Source organism: Phoca vitulina, unplaced genomic scaffold, assembly GCF_004348235.1.
Source record: "Phoca vitulina isolate PV1807 unplaced genomic scaffold, GSC_HSeal_1.0 scaffold2, whole genome shotgun sequence".
Classification (NCBI taxonomy): Eukaryota; Metazoa; Chordata; class Mammalia; order Carnivora; family Phocidae; genus Phoca; species Phoca vitulina.
This window is the reverse complement of record NW_022589705.1, coordinates 63,088,767-63,105,347: the sequence shown is the minus strand read 5'-3', so window position 1 is coordinate 63,105,347 and position 16,581 is coordinate 63,088,767. Positions and strand designations below refer to the sequence as shown.

Below are 16,581 nucleotides of genomic sequence, written 5' to 3'. Positions count from 1 at the left end.
TTAGTAAATGAATATATAGGTGAATAAAATATTTCCCTAGCCAGGACTGCTTTAGAGTCCATTTTTTGGCTTCTACAAAGGTTTGGCTTCAAGTTCCAACTTTATGGTATAGACAAATTACTTCATCTCATTGTGTCTCAGATTTTAAAAATGCAAATGGAAGAAGGTAATACTGATATATCTCAGAGCTTAAATTCTTCTAAGTGAATCCTTCACCCCAAAACTCATCCCTTTTCCTGATTTAATTTATAGAATATTGTCTGTCTCTTGCTACTAGAATATAAGCCCTATGAGGGCATGGATTTCTACCTGGTTTTCACTGCTATATCCCTAGAACCTGGACCATGCTCGTTCAATGTTAGGCATTCAATAACAGTATGAATCACATAATAAGGCTGTTGTGAGGATTGAGTGACATAATGTGTATGAAGATCACAACATTGGGCCTAGCACATACTAAGCACTCAATTAACGACCAGTATTATAAAATAAAGGGCAGATTAAGAGGCAACATTACAGCAGGCTGATGTCTGACTCAGAACATACAATCAGGATATCATGAACGTTTGAACCATAATTTATGTTGGAATTGGAAAGGATGCTTTTAAATAATCTGGCCTGACTTTCTAAAGCCCAAAGAGAAGTGCTGTGCTTTTCCCAAAGTCACAGAGCTAGCCAGTGTCAGAACCCAGACAATATTTTTCCCATATAAATGATTTTCTAGTGATTCCCTAAAATACACTATCCGATTATTTTCTTTGTTAGACACTTCCTTTTGGCAAGTATCCCTAAGTACAGGAATGGCTCTCCATCTAATCCTTTCAAAACACACACACACACACACACACACGCAGAGTTAGGTGTTCATCTAATTAGTCCAATGATGTATGAAAATAATACCATATTTACTGTGCCTGACAGTACGAGGGTTATATGATTGAAAAACTAATATTTGTCAATTAAAATCTACTTCTGGCTATGTTGGAAGGAGTGTATTGGTAAATCCTATTTCTAAAAAACAAACATAAAGCTGGACAAAACTGACACAATCATTTCAGTGTTTTGGAAATTGACCAAAGACATACAACAATCTCAAAACCGTTATGCTTAAAAAACTGCTGAACTTTGGGTAATAAGAATGGGAATCTGTGATGTGCTGTGGTTGTTCCATCTTCCCCCAAGCTTGGTGAATGCAGGGGTCTGTTAGGTTAGGCCATACTCTAAGGAGGATTGGAAGTTTCTCTGTCATGGTCAAAGGACTCAATTTGGAAGAGTGGGCAGTGCCCACACCTGGAAGTATTGTCTGTGGAAACATTCATCACAGAGGTTGGCAAGTAAGGAGGGCCTGCAGTTGCATAGCTGGGACAAACATATTCCTGGCTGAGACTGGGTGCAGGCTCAGTAGAGACCTGAGAAGGCTCAAGCCAGTCATACACTCTTGAACAACTTGAAGCTGCACAAATGCTCATGGTAAACACAACACAGAAGGGAAAGTAAAAGCCAGGGCAGACTTGAAAACTGCCCAAACTTTGTGTTCCCCGTACCTGTGGGATGATGGAAATGTTCTAAAACTGGATTGTGGTGATAATGTAAAACTACAAATTCACTAAAAATCACAGAACTGTACCCTTATAATGGATGAATTATATGGTATATTAATTATACCTCAATAAAGACAAGAATAAGAACAATTAAGACAACAGGAACAAAAAAAGATCTTTTCCATGATATATTTATCTTAAATGTCAGATTGCAGCATTGATGCATATTCAAAGGGATTTTGTTTGGTGAGGTTAGATGGGGTCAGTAGTGAATAACAAAATAAGATGCCACTTCAGATGACATAATTAGTAGCAATAGTAGCTATGGACATGGTGATTAATAGTTCCAGCACTACTCAAAATCTTGCTTTCTGCCTACTTTCCCTGAGATCTGGATGTTGGCATGTTTAGCCTTCCCACTTATAATTATCCTCCCTCCAAATTGGAATAAGGATTAACTAATTATAGTGGTGCCTTCAGACATGAGCCATACCAAACACCCTGGTAATGAAGAATTGTCCTGACTGTAAAAGTATGCCAGAAAGCCTTAAAGTCTCTGGCATCTGCTTTGAGGTCCAACCCATAGAGTTTCCCTAAATTAGTTTGGCCAGCCCAGGTATACGCTGCACTTCCACTAACTTTAATTTCTTAAGATGCTGCTTTGGATAAGGTCATCCCTTTTCCAAAAATCTACTGAGGCTCTCAATTGGTCCAATGTAGAAAATGTCAGTGGTCCATCAAAATGCCAGGATGTGGTGGTAGAAGCCATGGGTTTAAACTTTGTCTCTGACATGAACTAGCCATATAGCTTTAGATAAGTAACTTATCTTTTTAGACTTAGATTATTTATCCCCAAACTGGGATAATTTTGCCTACTCCATAAAACTATTGTGAGAAATAAGCAAGATAATATGCATAAAGTACGTGACCCCACATCTGTGTCCCCCCCCAATTCCTTAATATGACAATTAAAGCTTTCTAGAATTTGGCCCTGATATTCCTATTTATCCCAATCTTTTAGTAGGAAGATTCCCTACTCTAATCAAACCAGACTTCTAACCAACTGTCACCATGCAATGACTCTAGCTACATCCTGCTGTCTGGACTGCCTTCTCCCCAACTCTATATTTAGTATTCCTACCCATCTTATAAGACTCAGCTTAAAGCCTTATCTTCTCCCTGATGGTTAGTCTGACCATTAACTCTCTAAACAACTCGTGAGATCCTTAATTATATACTTTAAAAATATTATTTCTGTTTGAATATGTCTTATTTCCTCAGGTATAGAATACATTTCTGGAAGAACACCAAGATTTGTTTTATATCCCTCAGTGCCCCTCATAAAGTCTGAAGTAGGACAAGGGTCTCAACTTGTTTCTCTTTTTTTCCCCAAGGAGTTCCTCAAAGAATAATTTGAAAACACTATTCAGGTCTAACTTTTTCATCTTATAGATGAAAAACTTTTCTGCAGAAAGGGTAAGTAATATTCAAGGTCATATGAGTAATTCGGTATTAGAGTTGAAAACGAAATTTAGGCTTCCTGTGGCAGAGATATCAGGCTGTCCCTCAATATCAGTTCTCCTATATATCTACAGGACTGCCAATTTTTAGCTGGAGACATGGTCACCCAGAACAAAGACTTCATGTCTCATCCTTACTTTAGAGAAGGGTGGGTATGAGTTCTATGAAATGGGATAGAAGAGAAAATGCTATGTAACTGCATCTTCTTCTTTCTCTCCATATCTTCTTCATCCTACTGCCTAAAACACAGATGTGATGGTAGAATTCCATCCTGGATCCACATTGGATTCATTCTTCCACTCATTCAATAATCTATGTAATAGCCATTCAGTATGTACCTCCATTCTGTTCGGCATAAATCTAAGAAGCGGCTTGGGTGGACACAGGAATGAAATATACAAATCCTGCCCTTAAAATTAAGAGTCACAAGTATTGAATGAACTTATCACTGTCTTAACTCATATCACAATTCATATGTCTGGCAAACACTCATCTCAGAATTTCTCTGGCAGTCTTATCTCAGATAATCTCACTGTTTCCAGTAATAAATTGTTGATCAATCTATATGTGCTTAATATGTTCTATTTGTCTTGCTACATTCACTCTCTGCCTTTCTCCATTTTCTCTGACCAGGGTGGCTTATCTGTATGGATTACATCAATGGGATCTCTTGTCCTCTGACTTCTGGTTGGGCTGGTCAATAAGGACCCCTAGCAGGAAATCAGAGGGAAGTAGGAGAATGAGTTCTGTGTATTCATTTTTCTTTGTATTTACTATATTTCTATGTACTTATTTTTCTCACCTCCCTCTTTCTGGGGTCATCTCAGGCTAACTTTGTTCCTTATCTGAAGGTCACTCAATGTTCCACTCAAGGTGGCCCACTATATGACTCTTTACTATTGGGTTCTGGTAACCACTCCTTCCCTTCACACCCTTTGAACTGTTATTAGCCCCAGGGAAATGCACTATACCCTGTGGTTTCCCTACACACTGCTCACATCTTGTAAATAGCCCATTTATTAAGCCCTCCTCGAATTATCCTAATATGAGGCTGCCACCTATTTCCTGTTAGCATGCTGACTGATACACCATGTGCCTCAATTCTCAGTTCGAAATATATAGGCACCAGATACCCATGCACCCACCAGAAGCACTGTTGGGAAGACGGTTTAGGAAAATCTAAGTGCATAGAGAATCTCAGACTATAAGAATATCATCATGACCACTAGCTTTTGAGATCAGATTTGACTCTCAGGTACCTGAGCCATACACAAGCCCTCTTTATTTCTCTCCTTTTTGGGGGTATCCTGGACCAGACTCTATGTCTTTTAAACAGCCTACTCTTGAAAACTTTTATTTAGCAGTGGGACTCCCTTCTAGGTGGAACTCACAGTCACTGGGCAGAATCCATTTTTCCACCAACACATATCAGAACCTCGAGTATAGTATTTTCTGCCAATTCCACCAATATCCTCACTTAGGATCTTTAAAGTACTCAATATGCCTATTTTAGGGGCACAATCCACAATTCTTAAAGAATGAAACATATTTGCAAATGACACTACAGATAAAGGGCTGGTATCCAAGATCTATAAAGAACTTCTCAAACTCAACACCCAAAAAAAAAATAATCAAGTCAAAAAATGGGCAAAAGACATGAAAAGACACTTCTCTGAAGAAGACATACAAATGCCTAACAAACACATGAAAAAATGTTCATCATCATTAGCCGTCAGGGAAATTCAAATCAAAACCACATTGAGATACGACCTTACACCAGTTAGAATGGCAAAAATTGATAAGGCAAGAAACAACAAATGTTGGAGAGGTTGTGGAGAAAGGGGAACCCTCTTACACTGTTGGTGGGAATGCAAGTTGGTACAGCCACTTTGGAAAACAGTGTGGAGGTGCCTCAAAAAATTAAAAATAGAGCTACCCTATGACCCAGCAATTGCACTCCTGGGTATTTACCCCAAAGACACAGATGTAGTGAAAAGAAGGGCCATATGCACCCCAATGTTCGTAGCAGCAATGTCCGCAATGGCCTAACTGTGGAAAGAGCCAAGATGCCCTTCAACAGATGAATGGATAAAGAAGATGTGGTCCATATATACAATGGAATATTACTCAGCCATCAAAAAGGATGAATACCCAACTCTTGCATCAACATGGATGGGACTGGAGGAGATTATGCTAAGTGAAATAAGTCAAGCAGAAAAAGTCAATTATCATATGGTTTCACTTATCTGTGGAACATAAGGAATAGCATGGAGGACATTATGAGAAGGAATGGAAAAATGAAGCGGGGGAAATCGGAGGGAGAGATGAACCATGAGAAACTATGGACTCTGAGAAACAAACAGGGTTTTAGAGGGGAGGGGAGAGGGGGGATGGGTTAGCCCCGAGATGGGTATTAAGGAGGGCACGTACTGCATGGAGCACTGGGTGTTATATGAAAACAATGGGTCGTGGATCACCACATCAAAAACAAATGATGTATTGTGTGGTGACTAACATAACATAATAAAATTTCAAAAATTAAAAAAAAATGTAAAAATAAACTTAAACACAGAAGTTTAAATAAAAAAGAATGAAACATAAAAACAATTTGTCACCTGCTTATTCATTACAAGTAATTGAAGTATCACTGACCACAGAGAACAATAGTAGGCAGAATAATGCACCCCTTTCCCAAAACGTCTACGTTCTAATCCCAGAAAACTGTGAATATATTACTTTATATGACAAAAGGGACTTTACCAAAGTGATTAAGTTAAAGATCTTTAGATAGAGATATTATCTTGGATAGTCTGGATGAGCCCAACATAATCACAAGGGTCCTTATAAGTAAAAGAGGGAGGCAGGAGATTCAGTGTCAGAGTGATGCAGCGTGAGAAAGACTCAACCAGCCATTGCTGGCTTTGAAGATGGAAGGGAACTACAAGCTAAGAAACGCAAACAGCCTCTAGAAGCTGGAAAGAACAGGGAAATGAATTCTCTCCTGGAACCTCCAAAAGGAAGGCAGACCTGCTGATACCTTGATTTTAGCCCAATTTCAGACTTCTCCTGAACTGTAAGATAATAAATTTGTGTTGTTGTAAGCCACCAAGTTCATGGCAATTTGTTATGCCAGCAATAGGAAATAATTCAGAATGTAAGACTGAAATCTCCAGACCCAGAGAACTAAACCTGGGAGGGAAGAAGTGTTGGGAACTGATGGATGGCAGAGACAGAACACATTGTGGGCAGCACAACCAAACTGCACACCACTTGCTAACCTGCACTGCAGGCAAGTTGAATTCATTAAAAGACAAATGTATTTTTTATCTCAGAGGCTCACACTCATAAAATGCTTTCATGCCTTTAACAGGCCTGTAACACCTGGTAGGAGCCTCCTTCTTTTCTCACCAGAGTTTTTGTATTTTGTTAGAGAGCATTATCAGCTTCAATTCAGAAGGACAAGCATCTGTCTCATATCTTATTCTGTGACTTCCTCTTGGCCACAGAGGCAAAGAATAGCACAATAAAAATAATTATACTTAAAAGTTCCAGAGCATATACAAAGCATAATATCCATTGTTTGCATTCTATAAAAACTCATTACTAAGCTCCTCCCCCAAGGCTGCCTATTTCTGAGTAGGCCTTACCACGCTCTGACCCAGCTGCTCCCGAAAGAAGTAATCCATGTTTCTCTTTTGCAGGCTGTCAAGGTAATGCTGAAAGCGTGTGTATGTATATGGGTAGCAGTAAGCAAACTGGTAAATATCTTCTTCTCGGTCAAAACAAAATGCAAAGGACATCACATAATTCTTCCTATGGTCCGGGCACCGGTAGTAGTAAACATTTTTAGGTGGCAGCCTTTGCCTGAAAGATACAAACAAAAAAATGTGGGCATATTGGACAATCATTCAAGCTTCAAAAGGTAATAACTGTAACATCAAGAACTCCACGTGGTGCCTGGGAACAAGAACCATACAATCTATGGTCAAAAGGAGACCAGGATTTGGCAGCACTTTGTTCAAATTCCAGTCCTACCCTTTATTAGCTGTTTGGAAAATGCAAAGTTGAACAAAGATTTTAGTCATTGTTTACTCTTATTTTGAGCACTTATTATATGCCTAGGCATTGTAATACATTCTTGGTGTATAATGGTAAATAAGATAGGCAACATGTTTGTCTTCATGGAGTCTATACTCTGGTGAGGAAGCAGTCAATGAAATATTAAAAATAAATATACGATATAGTTACAGACTCTTAAAGTACCTTGAGGGCAACTAAAGACTGTGATGTTATACTGAAATAAACAGGGGAGGCCTACTTTTCCTAGGGAAGTCAGGTTTTTGTATTATAAGGCTAATTCAGACCTTTTTAAAATAAGCTAATATGCATTGTAAATATTCAAGGGGAGGAAAGAATATTCAACATTTCTTTATTATTATTGTTTTCCTACAGAACATTCCATGACACTAATTTTCTACAGAAGCGCTTTGGGAAATACTACTTCTAATATACTGTGTAGGCCATTTTGCTAAGTCATCACGCTCATTCTCCAATAAGGAACTCTGAAACATATACATGAGAAAAGGCAAAATGTTCCAGTCATAATTCCCATAACTTCTTTGCATTCATCCACACCGTAGGCTCACTATACCCTCTCATGCTGTATGACATCCAAATTATTCACACTGCTTTCCTGCAGTGAATGCCTTTCATTTCTGTGCCTTCAAAATCCTGTTGATCCTACAACACCCATCTCAAACTGTGCCTTTTCTATTATCATCCACTGACAATTCCAGGCCCGTTCAGCTCCCACATTTTGCAGTAACTCTTGCTTCTTTATTGATGGCTTCATAAGTCTTATCCACTAGGATCAGTTTGGAAGCTCCTTAGAGGCAGGTATGTTTCTGAGGGTTACTGGCACAGTGGGTGAAGGATGCAAGGCTCACCTGTAGGGGCTTGGCATTTAACTGAGAAGCCATGAGACACAGGAGTATGTAGAGGACAGTGTGAGGAGGAGGGTATAGGTGATGAGGTTGAGAAAAAAACAAGATTGGTGGTGGCTCCAGGTACAAAATCCTGAAGAAAATTGTTAAGAGCTCCCAGAGCATTGTAACATGTAGTTTGTTGCAGAATCTTGCTTCTACCTTGGTGTCCTTCTGAGGCTGCCTAAGTAGCCAGGGTGGGAAGTAAGGCTGTGGGCTTCCTGTGGAAGAGCAGAGGTTGCAAGACACTAATTCTGTACATATGGCAGCTTGTATTGTTTGCCTGTAGCCCTGGATCTTATGAATCTCACTCAAACATTAAGTGAAAAGCAGAGAGGGGAAGACAAAAATTGAGGGAAAAAAGGAAAAGAAGGATTGAGGGAAGAATGAGGGAAAAGAGAATGGAAGGAATGAACAGAACATACACAGTATGGGTTGTTTCTGGGGCTCATTCAGTACCTGATTTAATTCTCATATCTCAAGGTGGGTATTATCCCACTTTGCAGATGTGGTCGTGGAGGCTCATAAAAGTTAAGGAGCTTACCCATGATCTCGAACAAGTAAATGATAGAGCTGAGACTCAAATTTGTTTCTGTATGATTCCAAGTCCAGTACCTAGAACACTCCTCCATAATCCCTCTTGGTAAGTTATGAACTTCTGGCATTCCAGATATGAGTGTGTGCAAAAGCCAGGAGGCAAGAGAGAACAAGTAAAACGTTGGAACTGAAAGGAATTCATCATGACTGAAGCACAAAGAGTGAGAAGGGAAATCATGAGAAATGTGTCTGAAGAGGAAGGCAGAAGTCAGACTGGAAAGGGACCCTATAAACCATGTTAAAGAATTTAAAAATTATCCTGAAGTCACAGGGTACCTTTCAAGTGAGTGAAAGAAGTTAAGCATCATGACTGTGCCAGTGCATGGAATCGATGATACTGGACAGAAGGACAGGAGAGTTAGCTGCACAGGTGTAGATAACAAGACAGATTTGACTGTATTAGAAAAAAGTGGCTGAAGTGATGGGACATAAAGTCTAAAATGGTTGAGAACCTGAAAGTGCTGAGGAGGGCGGAGTGGTATAGAGAAGAGCATAAGCAACAAAGGAACAGGGCTTTGCACCATAAATGTCAGTGGTAGTATCAAAGGCTGTCTACGGATGTGCTTGGGCCCACCAACAGAATCCATTTGCCTCTTACTCCCAAAGCCACCACAAATAAATATGCAGATAACAACAGTCTTCTTATAATGCAAATCTAACTTTAAGACAAGCCCCTCCTAGGCACTCCTCCTTTCTAACCAGCTTGCTACCCTAGACCTTCCTATTTTGAAATGTTGAGGCTACCAGTGATGAGACAGAAATAATGGCCTGGAAGGTGCATGGGGAGTGAAGAGAAAAGTCATCTCCTCCTGATATTTCTGTATGTGGAGTAAGAGAATGAGCAGCGCTTGAGAGGGTAATGGGGGGAAAAATGGCCTCCATATCAGGTCTTACTTCATTGTTTTATGTAGCAAACATTTGTTAAATATCAAGCACCAAGCATTGTTTGATTAAGAGAAGAGGTAAAGAAAGCAGTGGACTAAAAGACTGAGAACCCAAGTGAGATTATTAACCATAAAGCTGAGTTTCAGAGGAAAAGGTGGTAAGTTTTGGATAGAGAAAGAAACAGTGGAAAACCAAGATCAGACCAGTGCAGAGAGGAGGCTATGGAAAGAACAGGTAATTGTCTACATGTGTGACGTGACTGAACATGCAAGAATGTGAGGCTGGTGGAATAACCTAGTCTCAGGGTTCCAGATTTGCATTCAAGTTGAAAGTGGCCTGGAGGTCTCTCATCAGTGGTCTGCGATACTGGCTTCAGACCCTGGCTCGCAGACCTGAGCACAAGGTGAGCATGTCTTCATATGCTAGTGATTCCTACAGTGATAGGCCCCTCGGGTTATGATGCTGATGTTCTCAACTCTTCATTTACTAGTATATCCGATCAGGGTCCATGCTTTAAATTCCATCACCCCAGTTTTCTCCTATTCTAGCCAAGTTTAGCAACTTGACTCTGAGAGCCTGCCATCTCCACCAAATTTGATTATGTGCTATCAAGAGAATTCATCTAATGCCTGCAGCTGTCCCAGCTCCTCTCCTGAGTGGGTTGGATGCCTAACCTGATTTGCAGACAGAGTGAAGGTAATGGGCCCTGGGGTAATCATTCAAGGAAGCTGAGATGCTGCTCAGGGCTTAGATTTTCTAGACTCTGCTAAGAATACAAATAAAAATCTGTTTGAGAAGCGCTCAGTAGGCCAAATTCATGAGGACTTTCAAGTAACACAAGGAAGAGAGGAAAATAAAGCTGGTACTAAGTAGGAAAAATGTCTCTCTCATTTGTAATGCACTTCTGGTTTATCTCTTATTTTGCTTATTATATTTTTACTATGTCTCAGGCATCATGTTAAATGTTTTATATGCATTTCATTTAAACTTCACAATAACCCCATGAGCCAGGGGCTATTAACATCCCTTTTACACAGACAAGAAAATTGAAGCTCAGAGAGGTAAAAAAAAATTCCCCGAAGTGGCAGGGTTAGTAATCCACAGAGCTTGTATTAGACTCTGAAGTCTGTGCTCATAATCCCTATGGTACCACACCACTCTCCTTTTCCCCCTTGCCATCCAGCTCATAGCCTTATTTCTGCTTCCAGAAAAATCTGCTCTCACAGTACTCTCTTGCTAAAGACTCTTCAAACAGCTCCCTATCTTTATTTATTTATTTATTTTTAAAGATTTTATTTATTTGACAGAGAGAGACAGCGAGAGAGAGAGAACACAAGCTGGGGGAGTGGGAGAGGGAGAAGCAGGCTTCCCCCAGAGCAGGGAGCCCGATGCGGGGCTCGATCCCAGGACCCTGGGATCATGACCTGAGCAGAAGGCAGATGCTTAACGACTGAGCCACCCAGGCGCCCCAACAGCTCCCTATCTTTAATTCTGGTTTAGCCCACAAGGCTGCCTGAGATCTTCCTGTGATCTGGTATCATCAGCCATTTCTTCCTCCTTGAACCCTTTATTTCATTCATACTGAGCTACTCACAACTCCCTAACACAATTTTATGCCATTCCTCCCATACCTCTATGGGATCTCTTTGTATTTGATCTTTTTTCCATTTGGACTGCCTTCCTTGCCATCTTACCTACTTGGTGAACTGCTACTCACAGATGTGGTATAAGGTAGATTGTCAAGGCTAAAATAATTTTTAAATGAACTAGTTAATTAATGGACAAAACAATGTATAAATAAATGTTTATCCTTTAACACACTTCTTCTCTGAATCCTTCTCTGACCATTCAATTTTCATTAATTTTTTCTCTACTTTAACATATAATATTAAAATAAGTTTCATAACTTGGTATATTCCTTAACAATGAACACCAAAAGTAAATGGAGACTTCTTCAAAGAAAGGGTAGGCTTTTTGGGTTTTTTTTGTTTTTGTTTTTGTTTTTTAAGATTTTATTTATTTGACAGAGAGAGACACAGCGAGAGAGGGAACACAAGCAGAGGGAGTGGGAGAGGGAGAAGCAGCCTTCCCGCAGAGCAGGGAGCCCGATGCGGGGCTTGATCCCAGGACTCTGGGATCATGACCTGAGCCGAAGGCAGACGCTTAACGGCTGAGCCACCCAGGTGCCCCTAAAGGGTAAGTTTTTGAAGACAGGAAGAGTGTCACCTTTTCCCTCTCTTTCTCACTAGAAATGGCACAGAGAAGTTAACAATACTTGCTTATTTTAAAAAGCTATGATAAAAGGAAAAGAAGACTCATCTCTGAAGATAAATGGTAGATATCATAGGGAGGTAGATTTTAGTTCAGTATAGAGACTCTTTAGCATTCAACTGGTGAAGGGAAAGTAGAAAGGTCCATGTTACAGGGGAGTATGAACATGGGAAGCTTTATGGGATCCCATAAAATAAGTTCTTATAGTTGATGTTAGGTTAGACAAGGCAGCCTTCTGATTCCATTTAATACAGTTAGTCTGAGATATCAGTGAAAACAATACAACAATGATGATAATAGTTATTACAATTATAATTCCTAATATGTATACATATCATTGACCCTGTGTATAATTTAAGTACATTACGATGTATTAAGTCCTTTAATCCTCACAACCATCTTCTAAGGTTATTCCTTTTATCCCAATGATAGGATGAAAATGAAGATGGGGTCAAGAATGTTTGTTCTTAAGGAGAAATTTGTCCATGACTCCCCAGAAGACTTCATAAAGGAAATAGTCCAACATTTGATTCTGCCAGAGATGTAGAGATTCAAGACCTGGAGTGTATGCTCTCAGGACCTAGAAACTAAAGGCTGATCCAGGTCTTGGAACAAACCATCATCCTGGGTCCATCCTGATGACTGAAGAGGGCATCCACATGTGTGAGGGGACCCTGTAACTCACATCCTCAGATCCAGTCATGCATGCATATGTGAGTGAGCAAAGCACACACACACACACACACACACACACACTCACACACATGCATGTACATACTGAACAAATTCACAATCATACCATATATACCTCTCTATTATTTGTGCCAGTACCATACTGTCTTGATGATTACAGCTTTGTAATACAGCTTGAAGTCAGGAATTGTGATGCCGCCAGCTTTCCTTTTCTTTTTCAACATTCCTCTGGCTATTCGGGGTCTTTTCTGGTTCCATACAAATTTTAGGATTCTTTGTTCCATTTCTTTGAAAAAAGTGGATGGTATTTTGATAGGGATTGCATTGAATGTGTAGATTGCTCTAGGTAGCATTGACATCTTCACAATATTTGTTCTTCCAATACATCAGCATGGAACGTTTTTCCATTTCTTTGTGTCTTCCTCAATTTCTTTCATGAGTATTTTATAGTTTTCTGAGTACAGATCCTTTGCCTCTTTGGTTAGATTTATTCCTAGGTATCTTACAGTTTTGGGTGCAACTGTAAATGGGATCGACTCCTCAATTTCTCTTTCTTCTGTCTTGTTGTTGGTGTATAGGAATGCCACTGATTTCTGTGCATTGATTTTATATCCTGTCACTTTACTGAATTCCTGTATGAGTTCTAGCAGTTTTGGGGTGGAGTCTTTTGGGTTTTCCACATAAAGTATCATATCATCTGCAAAGAGTGAGAGTTTGACTTCTTCTTTGCCGATTTGGATGCATTTAATTTCTTCTTGTTGTCTGATTGCTGTGGCTAGGACTTCTAATACTATGTTGAATAGCAGTGCTGAGAGTGGTCATCCCTGCTGTGTTCCTGACCTTAGGGGGAAAGCTCTCAGTTTTTCCCCATTGAGAATGATATGTGCTGTGGGTTTTTCATAGATGGCTTTTACGATATTGAGGTATGTACCCTCTATCCCTATACGCTGAAGAGTTTTGATCAAGAAAGGATGCTGTACTTTGTCAAATGCTTTTTCTGCATCTATTAAGAGGATCATATGATTCTTGTTCTTTCTTTGTTAACGTATTGTATCACGTTGATTGATTCGCGGATGTTGAACCACCCTTGCAGCCCAGGGATAAATCCCACTTGGTTGTGGTGAATAATGCTTTCAATGTACTGTTGGATCCTATTGGCTAGTATTTTGGTGAGAATTTTTGCATCCATGTTCACCAAGGATATTGGTCTATAATTCTCCTTTTTGATGGGGTCTTTGTCTGGTTTGGGGATCCAGGTAATGGTGGCCTCATAAAACGAGTTTGGAAGTTTTCCTTCCATTTCTATTTTTTGGAACAGTTTCAGAAGAATAGGTATTAATTTTTCTTTAAATGTTTGGTAGAATTTCCCTGGGAAGCCATCTGGCCCTGGACTTTTGTTTGTTGGGAGATTTTTGATGACTGCTTCAATTTCCTTAGTGGTTATAGGTCTGTTCAGGTTTTCTATTTCTTCCTGGTTCAGTTTTGGTAGTTGATACATCTCTAGGAATGCATCCATATCTTCCAGGTTATCTAATTTGCTGGCACAGAGTTGCTCATAATATGTTCTTATAATTGTTTGTATTTCTTTGGTGTTGGTTGTGATCTCTCCTCTTTCATTCATGATTTTGTTGATTTGGGTCATTTCTCTTTTCTTTTTGATAAGTCTGGCCAGGGGTTTATCAATCTTGTTAATTCTTTCAAAGAACCAGCTCCTAGTTTCATTGATCTGTTCTACTGTTCTTTTAGTTTCTATTTCATTGATTTCTGCTCTGATCTTTATTATTTCTCTTCTCCTGCTGGGTTTAGGCTTTATTTGCTGTTCTTTCTCCAGCTCCTTTAGGTGTAGGGTTAGGTTGTGTACTTGAGATCTTTCTTGTTTCTTGAGAAAGGCTTGTATTGCTACATACTTTCCTCTTAGGACTGCCTTTGCTGCATGCCAAAGATTTTGAACAGTTGTGTTTTCATTTTCATTGGTTTCCATGAATCTTTTGAATTCTTCTTTAATTTCCTGGTTGACCCATTCATTCTTCAGTAGTATGCTCTTTAGCCTCCATGTACTTGAGTTCTTTCCAACTTTCCTCTTGTGATTGAGTTCTAGTTTCAAAGCATTGTGGTCTGAATATAGGCAGGGAATGATCCCAATCTTTTGGTACCGGTTGAGACCTGATTTATGACCTAGGATGTGATCGATTCTGGAGAATGTTCCATGGGCACTAGAGAAGAATGTGTATTCCGTTGCTTTGGGATGGAATGTTCTGAATATGTCTGTGAAGTCCATTTGGTCCAGTGTGTCATTTAAAGTCTTTATTTCTTTGTTGATCTTTTGCTTAGATGATCTGTCCATTTCAGTGAGGGGGGTGTTAAAGAAGTCCCCCACTATTACTGTATTGTTGTCAATGTGTTTCTTTGCTTTGTTATTAATTGCCTTATATAATTGGCTGCTCCCATGTTAGGGGCATAGATATTTACAATTGTTAGATCTTCTTGTTGGATAGACCCTTTAAGTAGGATATAGTGTCCTTCCTCATCTCTTATTACAGTCTTTGGTTTAAAATCTAATTTGTCTGATATAAGGATTGCCACCTCAGCTTTCTTTTGGTGTCCATTAGCATGGTAAATTGTTTTCCACCCCCTCACTTTAAATCTGGGGGTGTCTTTGGGTCTAAAATGAGTCTCTTGCAGACAGCATATCGATGGGACTTGTTTCTTAATCCAATCTGATAGCCTGTGTCTTTTGATTGGGGCATTTAGCCCATTTACATTCAGGGTAACTATTGAAAGATAGGAATTTAGTGCCATTGTATTGCCTGTAAGGTGACTGTTACTGTATATTGTCTGTGTTCCTTTCTGGTCTATGTTGCTTTTAGGCTCTCTATTTGCTTGGAGGACCCCTTTCAATATTTGTTGTAGGGCTGGTTTCGTGTTTGCAAATTCCTTTAGCTTTTGTTTGTCCTGGAAGCTTTTTATCTCTCCTTCTATTTTCAATGACAGCCTAGCTGGATATAGTATTCTTGGCTGCATATTTTTCTCATTTAGTGCTCTGAATATATCATGCCAGTCCTTTCTGGCCTGCCAGGTCTCTGTAGATAGGTCTGTTGCCAATCTAATGTTTCTACCATTGTAGGTTACATATCTCTTCTCCCGAGCTGCTTTCAGGATTTTCTCTTTCTCTCTGAGACTTGTAAGTTTTACTATTAGATGTTGGGGTGTTGACCTATTTTTATTGATTTTGAGAGGGATTCTCTGTGCCACCTGGATTTTGATGCCTGTTTCCTTCCCCACATTAGGGAAGTTCTCTGCTATAATTTGCTCCAATATACCTTCTGCCCCTTTCTCTCTTTCTTCTTCTTCTGGGATCCCAATTATTCTAATGTTGTTTCGTCTTATGGTATCGCTTATCTCTCGAATTCTGCCCTCATGATCCAGTAGTTGTTAATCTCTCTTTTTCTCAGGTTCTTTATTTTCCATCATTTGGTCTTCTATATCACTAATTCTCTCTTCTGCCTCATTTATCCTAGCAGTCAGTGCCCCCATTTTTGATTGCACCTCATTAATAGCCTTTTTGATTTCGACTTCGCTAGATTTTAGTTCTTTTATTTCTCCAGAAAGGGTTTCTCTAATAACTTCCATGCTTTTCTCAAGCCCAGCTAGTATCTTTAAAGTCATGATTCTGAACTCTAGATCCAACATCATGCTAATGTCTGTATTGAGTAGGTCCCTAGCAGTCGGTACTACCTCTTGTTCTTTTTGTTGAGGTGATTTTTTCCGTCTTGTCATTTTGTCCAGAGGAGAATAGATTAATGAGAGAACAAAATGCTAACAGGGTAACAACGTCCCCAGAAAATATACTCTAAACAAATCAGAAAAGACCTGAAGCCAGGGGAAAAGAAAGGAAAAGAAAGAAAAAAGGAAAAGAAAAAGAAAAGAAAAGAAAAAAAGAAACAAAAACAGAACAAAACAAAAAAAAAACAGAATATGATCAAATATGATCAGGCTGGTGCATAGATCAGTGCCACACACTAGAGTTTGGGCGTATTTTGTTCTGTTAGAAGAAAGTGCCTCCCAAAATTTTAAAGAAAGAAAAACTTATA

The 16,581-nt window shown here is 39.4% G+C and overlaps 1 protein-coding gene across 4 annotated transcripts in view; it reads right to left on the bottom strand.

Annotated features, from left to right (window-relative positions):
• LOC116647850 (BEN domain-containing protein 5) overlaps window positions 1-16,581 on the bottom strand; it is a 1,423,949-nt gene that overhangs the window by 483,501 nt on the left and 923,867 nt on the right. For all 4 annotated transcript variants that reach the window (XM_032429423.1, XM_032429457.1, XM_032429442.1 and 1 more), the window contains exon 5: window positions 6,710-6,926. In XM_032429423.1, coding sequence (XP_032285314.1) covers window positions 6,710-6,926 — 217 coding nt within the window. The remainder of the gene's footprint in view (window positions 1-6,709; window positions 6,927-16,581) is intronic.